The sequence below is a fragment of the Diaphorina citri genome, unplaced genomic scaffold (genome assembly GCF_000475195.1).
Source record: "Diaphorina citri unplaced genomic scaffold, Diaci psyllid genome assembly version 1.1 scaffold3843, whole genome shotgun sequence".
NCBI lineage: Eukaryota > Metazoa > Arthropoda > Insecta > Hemiptera > Psyllidae > Diaphorina > Diaphorina citri.
In genome coordinates, this window is record NW_007381243.1 from 11,765 (window position 1) to 22,077 (window position 10,313).

Consider the following 10,313-nt stretch of genomic DNA (forward strand, 5'->3'; position numbering starts at 1 on the left):
AATTCTTCCAAAAAAAAAAAAAAAAAAAAAAAGATTTTCTGAGATCATCAGGGGAAAAATAGGGGAGAAAATCTGATCCGAATCATGCACCCAAAAAGGTCATATCAGGTACAATTAGATGAATCATATACCTACTGCCTTTTTTTACTTTCTATTATTTTCCAACGTTTTCAAAAGCCTCCGACGGTAATCGAACCCGCGACCTAGCGCTTACAAGGCAGCAACGCTACCTCCCATGAAAGTACTTATTTTGTTCAGTTTCAAGTACAGTAATTTCCATCTGTTTTTTTCTAGATGGTACACATTAGGTGACACTTGTATCATGGGCTCCTCAGTGACTGTGCGGTGCAGCGGGTGGACTCACAATCTACAGTCCTGTGTTCGAACCCCGTGGAGTTCAGAATATCCGGATCCCAAGTCTGACATTGTTTCCATCAATGGGACTTCAGGCTATCTGAACAGGTGAGAGAGGAAGATCCTTCTTTTTTTTTACTTGCCATGCAGAAGGTCCCGGGTTCGAAGCCCACCATCGACAAAAATTTGTACTCGTTTTTCGATTGCAAATATTTCAACTCAACCTCCTACGTTTTTCAAAATAAATGAAACTTGGTAAGCCCCGTCCTTGGCTTCACTTCAATATCATTCTACAATACTTGTCCATCGCACGTTTACCTCCTTGGTGATATTATCACACAGCTGATTTTTGTTTACATTTTTGTGTTTCGTTCGGAGAGCTTTCGGAAATCAGTCGAATTTTTTCTTCTTCTCTTTTTCGGAACTTTTTCGTCTGAAAAGGAAAAGGACCACAGTGGAATATTTTGGATTAGGAAAAATTTCCATTTCACATAAATAAAATACCCCTTTTGTGTTTCGTTCGGAGAGCTTTCGGAAATCAGTCGAATTTTTTCTTCTTCTCTTTTTCGGAACTTTTTCGTCTGAAAAGGAAAAGGGTAGTTTTTGGGCTTTTCGGGGGGCGCAGTCGCCGTTTAGAAGACGGCATTGCAGAAATTTATTGATTTTTATGTCATTCTAGTTAAGTTCAGTGTATTCTCTAGTGTAGTTTATATTATTAGCTTTTAAAAAAAATTCCGTATAAAAATTGTGTTATTAAAATAAATCGTTAATGGGACTCCCGTGTGATTTAAGTTTAAAGTGTTTCTTTTAGTATTCCGTATAAAAATTGTGTTATTAAAATAAATCGTTAATGGGACTCCCGTGTGATTTAAGTTTAAAGTGTTTCTTTTAGTATTTAATTAAAGTGTTCGGTTAGAAACATGACGAAGGATAGGCTAGCCGCTTTAAAAGCTGTAAGTACCTTTTGATTGTTGGAAACTTTTTCTCATAACCGGTTCTCGTAGATTTTACTTTCACATGTAAATGATAGGAGCTACAAATAGCTGTTGAAATGCAGGATCTCTTCCCACCCTAGAGACTTTCACATGGCAAGTCCCTCGAGTACCATAGGTTGTAGATAACTGTTGAAGAAAACATGAGTGGAAATCCTATTGATTAAATTCAATTTCTAAAAGGACATGACATTTTATTTACTTTTAGACTTACAGTCATTAATCATTGTACGAGTCTCTAGTTATGGAAGTCTGACCTAACACTTTGATTAGGAAGAAGACATGAAGTCTGTGTCTTTAACTTCTTTTGTATTGGAAGATTCAATTGTCTGTCCATTTTCTTTAGTTATTTTTCAAGATATCACTCATCATTTTATGAGCAGTTTGACCCCATACACCCTAGAGTTCATACACCTACATATTTCTTAAAGTAAAAAAATTAAAATAAAATCACTGTTCTATGTTCATTGATTTTCTGGTTTCTTTGATTCATGTCAGGAAAAGAAAAAAAAATGCTTTTGAAAAATAAATTGGGAATCTTCATTATTTTCCTCTGAATTTCTTACATTCAAGGATCAATTGTATAACTATTAAATCCAGATGAAACATCATTGTGATTTGGTAGGATACCCAATGTGTATTTTCCTTTTGCAATATTCAGGTGCTAATGACGGGAAGTGGTACAATGCCAGGCAATATTCCCTTTCCCATCATTACCAACATAAAAAATTTTAAAAGGAACATATGTGTAGGTATCTCACATAGGTACTACAGATTATAGCTTAGACCTCAACACACACTTATCGTGGTAAGAAATTACCTGTGGCTTGTAATGGGGCATTTAATAAAGTTGGCCTTGTAGATATAGACAAGTCAAGAATTCTAAAAAGCTATTTTGAGCTTAAAATCCTACATGGTTGTTTTTTTAAGCTCACAAATAGATTTTATAAAATGAAAAGTGTTCAAGATTATGTTTCCATGGTATAATGGTAACATGGTTATTTGTCACAGAGAGAGCTTGGGCCTATGGACAGTAGGTCATTTTTCTAGTTTGATTAAAAAAAAAAAAAAAAATCACTTGTAGTACCTAACACAGACCTTTATGAACATCTACCTAAACATCAAGTAGTTACCTACTTCTCAGTGAGATGGTATATAGTACATACTAAGATGGGTATGCTATAACACAGACTAGTCTAACATAGCATGTAAGTAGCATTTTGAAACTAGAATTACCCACATACCTGCTGTTTTTTTTTTTCCTCATTCCTACTTGAAATTTTTGTACTAAAACATTAAAAATGGCGGTCAAAAAACACACTTATGAAAAAGATTATCTGACCTACTTTTGGCTGATTTCAAACCACGGGACAGAAATTTTAACATACACAAGTAGCTAGTAGGCACTCTAACCAAAGTACACACCTATGAAGTGTAGGTACTTTGTAGGTAGGGACTCATTACCTGAGTACCTATGTACATAATCTGAGAATCAAGGAGAGAGCAATTAGCAATTTAGATCTAAAAATAAAGAAAAAATACACAATACTTAGCCACTTCCTAACCTAGTCTAACATTTTCCCAACAGTTATTCTCAGGGCCATCCATCTGCCTACCTGAATCCTTTTCCGTCATTTTATTGTATGGAAGCTATATCCATTGGTATCACCTTTATCCGATTCACTCAATGCTTTAAGTTCTTTAAATTGAAGTTGAAGTCTTCAAGGGCTGATCAATGGTCAGTTTCAAAAAGACCCCGATCCCATCAGTTTCTCGGAAAGATGATTCTAGGGCTTGAAACAGGACTGTATCCAGGATTATTTTGGGCTGTATCCAGGATTGTCAATGAGGGGGAGGGGGTGGGCTCTGTCCTCCCCCTACATAAGGGCCTGGCTTGAAATGCAACCCTATTTTGGTATTTACCCAAAAAGTCTAGCTTGCTAAAGAAAAAAAAGGAAAACTTTTTGCTTTCCCAAAAATTAGTAAAAACGGGCTTGGGAACTTAATGCATTGCCCTACAGGTATGTATGCCCTATCCAACTATGCCTGATCTTACTATAGAGAGTTTTCAGTTAACCCCCCATGAGTTTTTTTCATCCCCCCATGAATTCCATGCCTGTTGCCTTCAAGGCACATGGGGAAATTAGTGTTGTACAAATTGTACATATTTCTAGGAAAACTCCACCTCCTCTCTCTCTCTCCCTCTCTCTCTCCCTCCCTCTCTCCCTCCCTCTCCCTCCCTCTCTCTCCCTCTCCCTCCCTCTCTCTCACTCGCATGACTATTGCATGATGAAAATAGTCTGTGATTAAAGTCGGGAAAAAATGAAACGGTTTCACCAGAGTTTTTCTCTGTACTACTTAATATGACTCGGACTCAGGGCTGTTATCAAGGGACCAGTCTCCTAGGAGACCCCAGGAGTTTTTTTCTCGAATCTAATGAATCCATCATTTTTACAAAAAAAACTATTTTATACCTAACGGGGGGGGGGGGGGGTTAGGCCAATAAATGGATGGGTGACTTGCACACTATATTGGGAATAAAGGGAGAACGGGCTCTAGTCTTGTTTACCAATAACCTGTTAAGTCTATTTTTATCTATCTCAGATCTCTCAGGATATTTGCTATTCATTTGAGCAGGCTTAAGTCACAAGATTATAGTAAACCGCCTCAGACTCGGATACAACAGAGAGTAGGTACTGTGTGTAGACTGAGGAGAGGATGTGAGTAAGAATAGGTATTATAGTCATGATGATAGTGCGAAGGAAGCAAGGTTCCCATCCCAACCACACCATAGGAAGTATACTGGGTGTCTCATTCGTTTCATAATAATAGAACTGTTGTATTTGGGTGAAAACTATGAAGAAACGGTCGATTCCTAACGTAAAAATATGCGAAAAATCCAAATCTGATGTCGAAACTCCGAAAAAAGTATCACACAGGAATTCCGTCTGAAAGATCCCCATTTCAATGTAATGTCTAGCCACATGCTTTTTAGTCCGTCCTTCCTTTATTATTATACTAATAATAAAAGGTATAGTGGACGGACTATTGTATTTGCTTCGGTGTCTGTCTGTCAGTCCGTCAGTCTGTCCTTATAGAAGGACTTATCCAAACATGGTCGACCTATATATCAAATCAAAGGTCTTTTTACCAGGATCACGAAAATGGTGGTGCAAATTTTGTCCAGAAAACCATAAAGCCAATGGTTCTAGATAACTGTTGAAGAAAACATGAGGGGAAATCCTATTGATTAAATTCAATTTCTAAAAGGACTTGACATTTTATTTATTTTTAGACTTACAGTCATTAATCATTGTACGAGTCTCTAGTTATGGAAGTCTGAGATAACACTTTGATTAGAAAGAAGACATGAAGTCTGTGTCTTTAACTTCTTTTGTATTGGAAGTTTCAATTCTCTGTCCATTTTCTTTAGAGAAGAAAGACAGCCGTTCCGAGAACAAACCTTATCTGTTCAGGATAAAATCCGCGGACGGGAATCGAATCCGCGATCCAGCGCTTACAAGATAGACGTGCTGTCCTCCAAGCTAACAAAGCTGAATTAGTTTTTCTGGTTTCCACGAAATATTTTACATGGATTCTTCGCCCATAACAGCGGGGTTAAGTGCCATTCTCTGCCATTTAACCTACAGTCCTACACCATGGAATCATCGAGCCGTGACTCCATGAGAATGTTGACTCAATCTTAGTGCTTAGTGTTGAGAATGTTGACACAATCCGTGTTTGAGTTGTTGAGTCACTCAGTCAATTTGAGTGTTGTTTGATTGAACATGAACATTTTGTCTGTTTTATTAATTGATACCAATACTTGGTCACTTAGTTGGAATCGCCAGCCTAGGTAACTTGGAAGGTAGATCGCCTGTAAGCCCTAGGTTGCGGGTTCGATTCCCGCTCGGAAAGAAGTTTATCTAAAAGATTGAGAAATTCAGTCAGTCAATTTGAATGTTGTATGATTGAACATGAACGTTTATCCAAAAGATTGAGTCACTCAGTCAATTTGAATGTTGTATGATTGAACATGAACAGAATGAATATGCTGTCTGTTTTATTAATTGATACCAATACTTGGTCACTTAATTGGAATCGCTATCCTAGTTAGCTTGGAGGGTAGCACATCTATCTAGTAAGCGCTAGATCGCGGGTTCGATTCCCAACTGGGGCGGATTTTATCCCAAACAGATAAGGTTCTTTCTCGGAACGACTGACTTTCTCCTATCCTGTCTTCCTTCTCTCTTCGCTTTCGGGACGATAAGACCTTACCAGTTACAGTTCCCTCTGTAGAACCTCCTAAAAGAAACGCATTTGGGTAATCTATATCTATAGGTATGTTTCTTGCTTCCTATTAAAAAACACCTATAGGTACTTACTATTTACGTCAATAAAGAGTGCAAAGGTTTCCTTTATTATCATTTGGGTTTTTCCAATGGGTAAGTTAACTTACCGTCGTAACAGATAATTTAGCTTCCGAGAAAAGCATTATCTTTTGCAAGAATTGTTTTCCATTTCCGTGTTCTAGGAAAATTTATAAAATTTATACAAAATAAAGCAACCTCTGTGACCGAGTGGGTATCACACTAGGCTTGCACGCCGGAAGTCCCGGGTTCGACTCCCGGAGGGATCGAAGTTTTTTTCGGCTCTTTGCTTGGCGTGCACTTAGCCTCGTGAGGACAATTGAGTAATCTACTTGAACCGAGTAGCGACCAGTGGCGGCATTACCAGGACAAGATGATGATATTACGAGTAGAGGATAATTAATACATAGTAAAGGAGGCATACCAGCATTACTAAGAAGTAATGCTGGTATTCTCAAAAATTGTGAAGGAGCTCTCTGCTTTACCACAAATAATTGATTTTTAGTCCGTCCTTCCTTTATTATTACAATAGCAATAAAAAGGTATAAGGGACAGACTATTGTATTCGCTTCGGTGTCTGTCACTCGCTCGCTCGGTCGGTCTGTCTGTCCCCATAGAAGGACTTATCCAAACCTGGCTTGGAGTTCGGCGTGCACTTAGCCTCGTGAGGACAACTGAGTAATCTACTTGAACCGAGTAGCGACCAGTAGCGGCATTACCAGGACAAGATGATGATATTACGAGTAGAGGATAATTAATACATAATAGTAAAGGAGGCATACCAGCATTACTAAGAAGTAATGCTGGTATTCTCAAAAATTGTGAAGGAGCTCTCTGCTTTACCACAAATAAACTGTTTTTTTCCCCCCTCATTCCTACTTGAAATTTTTGTACTAAAACATTAAAAATGGTGGTCAAAAAACACACCCATGAAAAGATTATCTGACCTACTTTTGGCTGATTTCAAACCATGGGACAAAAATTTTAACTTACACAAGTAGCTAGCTAGTAGGCACTCTAACCAATGTACACACCTATGAAGTGTAGGTACTTTGTAGGTAGGGACTCATTACCTGAGTACCTATGTACATAATATGAGAATCAAGGAGAGAGCAATTAGCAATTTAGATCTAAAAATAAAGAAAAAAATACACAATACTTAGCCACTTCCTAACCTAGTCTAACATTTTCCCAACAGTTATTCTCAGGGCCATCCATCTGCCTACCTGAATTTTCAATAACCTGTTGTGTCTATTTTTATCTATCTCAGGTTACAATAACCTGTTAAGTCTATTTTTATCTCTCTCAGGTCTCAGGATATTTGCTATTCATTTGAGCAGGCTTAAGTCACAAGATTATAGTAAACCGCCTCACGGATACAACAGAGAGTAGGTACTAGGTACTGTGTGTAGACTGAGGAGAGGATGTGAGTAAGAATAGGTATTATAGTCATGATGATAGTGCGAAGGAAGCAAGGTTCCCATCCCAACCACACCATAGGAAGTACTGGGTGTCTCATTCGTTTCATAATAATAGAACTGTTGTGTTTGGGTAAAAACTATGAAAAAACGGTCGATTCCTACGTAAAAATATGCGAAAAATCCAAATCTGATGTCGAAACTACGAAAAAAGTATCAAACAGGAATTCCGTCAGAAAGATCCCCATTTCAATGTAATGTCCGCCAGCCTAGTTAGCTTAGTTGGTAGTGCGTCTGAATGTATCTTTCAAATGTGACAAGGATGCGACACGAAACTTTCGGTTAAGACCGGTGCAACGCTTGGCGGCATTTTACCGCTTTTTGGCGGTTTTTGGTGTAATTTAACAATATCTCGGGAACGGTATAAGCTAAAGACTTGAAATTTGGTATGTAGTTCACAAATGTGACAAGGATGCAACACTAAACGTTTGTTAAAAATAGGTGCTACGGTTGGCGTTATTTTGACCGCTTTTTGGCGGTTTTCACCTATATCGACTAAACGGTTAGAGATATTGTAAATGTTACACCCAAATAAGCACCATTCAATAGGGTAAGGAAAGTCGTGTGATGTGCACACCAGATTTTTTTTTTTTCTCGAAGGTTTCAACCCGGACCTCAAAGTTAAAGAGGAGGGAGGGAGGTGGGATATTTTTTTTCTCCCTCTCGAAAGCCTTGAGGTATGATTTATGAAAAAGCGTGACTCGTGGGAAAAAATGTGGGATAATGTATTGAGGCTAAATGAGCGAGGGAGGGAAAAAGAAAACTTCCCACTCTTTATCTGTCGTGTCTTGGCTGTAAGGTGTGTGTGGGTAGGGTAATATGTATAGTGTAGTGGGTAAGGTTTTATGTTTTATGTATAGTAGCCTACAAGAGAGAGAGAGAGTCATGTACGGGTGATTTTTTTTTTTTTTTTTTTTTTTAGAGATTTGAATTTATCTAAAAGATTGAGTCAGTCAGTCAATTTGAATGTTGTATGATTGAACATGAACAGAATGAATATGCTGTCTGTTTTATTAATTGATGCCCAATACTTGGTCACTTAATTGAAATCGCCAGTCTAGTTAGCTTGATGTACTTCAATAGCTAATAGCTTGGAAGGGAGCGCTAGGTCGCGGGTTCGATTCCCAACCGGGGCGGATTTTATCCCAAACAGATAAGGTTCTTTCTCGGAACGACTGACTTTCTCCTATCCTGTCTTCCTTCTCTCTAAGTTATGAACTCCCCATCTGTGGCACAAGCTCTGCTTATACGGATGGGTATAAAAAAGAATGTATGTTCTGAGAGTTATGTTGAAAAAATAATAAATGGAAACTTAATAAATTAAGTCTAATTGTGCTATTTTTCCCCGCCAGGTATACTTAGAGACTGGTTTCCTAGTAGTTCCCCTGGAATTTCTTAACAAGACTCCCCTCACCCAACAGCAAGCTGGTTTTGTACATGGCGGCTCTTATCCTTACAACACAGGTAAACTATCAAATCTCTTTTTTTTTTGTAAAACAGACCTTTTTCACAACCTTTGTGGTTGTGGATATCACAGCATTACCAAGTCGCAATGCACACTAGTGAAACGCGTTTTGTGAAACCCGTACATAAAGTTAACACAGAGCAGTGCACACTGGAGAAACCAAGTTTCATGGAACTCACTGTAAGCGTTAGATAGGGGATCCTATTCTCGCCCGGGGCAGATTTTATCCAAGCAAGGTTCGTTCTCGGAACGGCTGTCCTGTCTTCCTTCTCTCTGAAATTTCGGAACGACAAGACCTTGGCAGTTACAGTTTCCTCTATCAAACCTCTACAAAAAAAATCGGAGTTTTGACTTCAGAGTTTTTTTTTTCTTACAACTGTTTACGTAGGAATCTACTTTTTCGTCATATTTTTGACAGAAATGCATATCCTTTATTTCCTATTTCACAGGAACCAAGGACTTCACCAAAGAGTGGACCAGATTCCTAGACCCTAAACCCCATGAGAGTTTGGAGAGGAAAGCTGCCCTCAACTCGAGAAGGTTTGGGTTCGATCTCCAGCAGTGGATTGATAGTTTGGTGTCCAGGTAAGACCTGATCTAATCTTAATTTCACAGGAACCAAGGACTTCACCAAAGAGTGGACAAGATTCCTAGATCCTAAACCTCATGAGAGTTTGGAGAGGAAAGCTGCGCTCAACTCGAGAAGGTTTGGGTTCGATCTCCAGCAGTGGATTGATAGTTTGGTGTCCAGGTAAGACCTGATCTAATCTTAAGGTGTGTTCGATAACCCATCGGAGGTACATTGTTAAAGGGTATGAAATTTTAAAATGTGAGCGCCTTCGGCGGTGACCGGTGATGAACTGATTTCATCCGAGAATCAGTAGTGCTCCGGATTCACGTGGAGAGCTTGAGGTTCGTGTCCCGGCGTTTTGGTGACGCTGGAGGCTCCTTACTTGGTGTAGCCTCACGTTCGGGAGTCGACACGCTATGGGGTGAGCCCCGCGTGCCTCCGATTGTGGTGCAACGATATAAACGCGTTAGCTTTTTGTCATTGTTTAAACGCAGCTATCACCTGAAAGCTTGGCCCTGGAAGACGTGGCGTTCATTTTTTTTGCTTCAGAGGAGAGAGAGGTGCGACAAGTCATAGTCGGACTTCAGGTACTACCTTTTGTTAAGGCTGACCCTAGGCTATAAGACTTGGGTGCCCAACTGTTGTCCTGAGCATCTACATCATGTTTGTCTGTTTGTTTGTTGGCGTGTCAATGACACCTTCCGGGTACTTGTGTAGTGGTTGCACATGGTAGATCTTTTTTGTCTACATTAAATTGTTGGTGTTGTGTAGGTGGTGTGAGGGTTTTATATAAGTACTCCGATGCAAGACGTATTGTCGATCAGTGCCCAAGCTAATGGTTAGCTCAGACTTTTGCGAACCTTTTTGTTTGTTATGTTGTTTTCGTCTCCGTTTGTGGTAATGGATTAAAGGTGTACTAAGATAAATGTGTCCCTGCCAAGTATGCTAAGCCTAGTCTGAATTGGGATGTAAAAAGGGGGGATTTGATTCTAGAGTCTTTGTAGAAAAATTCTGTGTGACAACTTATGGTGCTAGCTGCGTTCATTTATTTGGTGGTGTCGGGGTCGGTAGTTTTAAGCCTTG

The 10,313-nt window shown here is 39.1% G+C and overlaps 1 protein-coding gene across 1 annotated transcript in view; it reads left to right on the forward strand.

Annotated features, from left to right (window-relative positions):
• LOC103520616 (xylosyltransferase oxt) overlaps positions 1-9,438 on the forward strand; it is a gene marked incomplete at its 5' end in the record, with an annotated part of 20,565 nt that extends 11,127 nt beyond the window's left edge. Inside the window, 2 exon segments of the mRNA XM_008485716.2 lie at positions 8,547-8,658; positions 9,109-9,438. Coding sequence (XP_008483938.1) covers positions 8,547-8,658; positions 9,109-9,248 — 252 coding nt within the window.
• Positions 9,439-10,313: the final 875 nt, after the last annotated feature.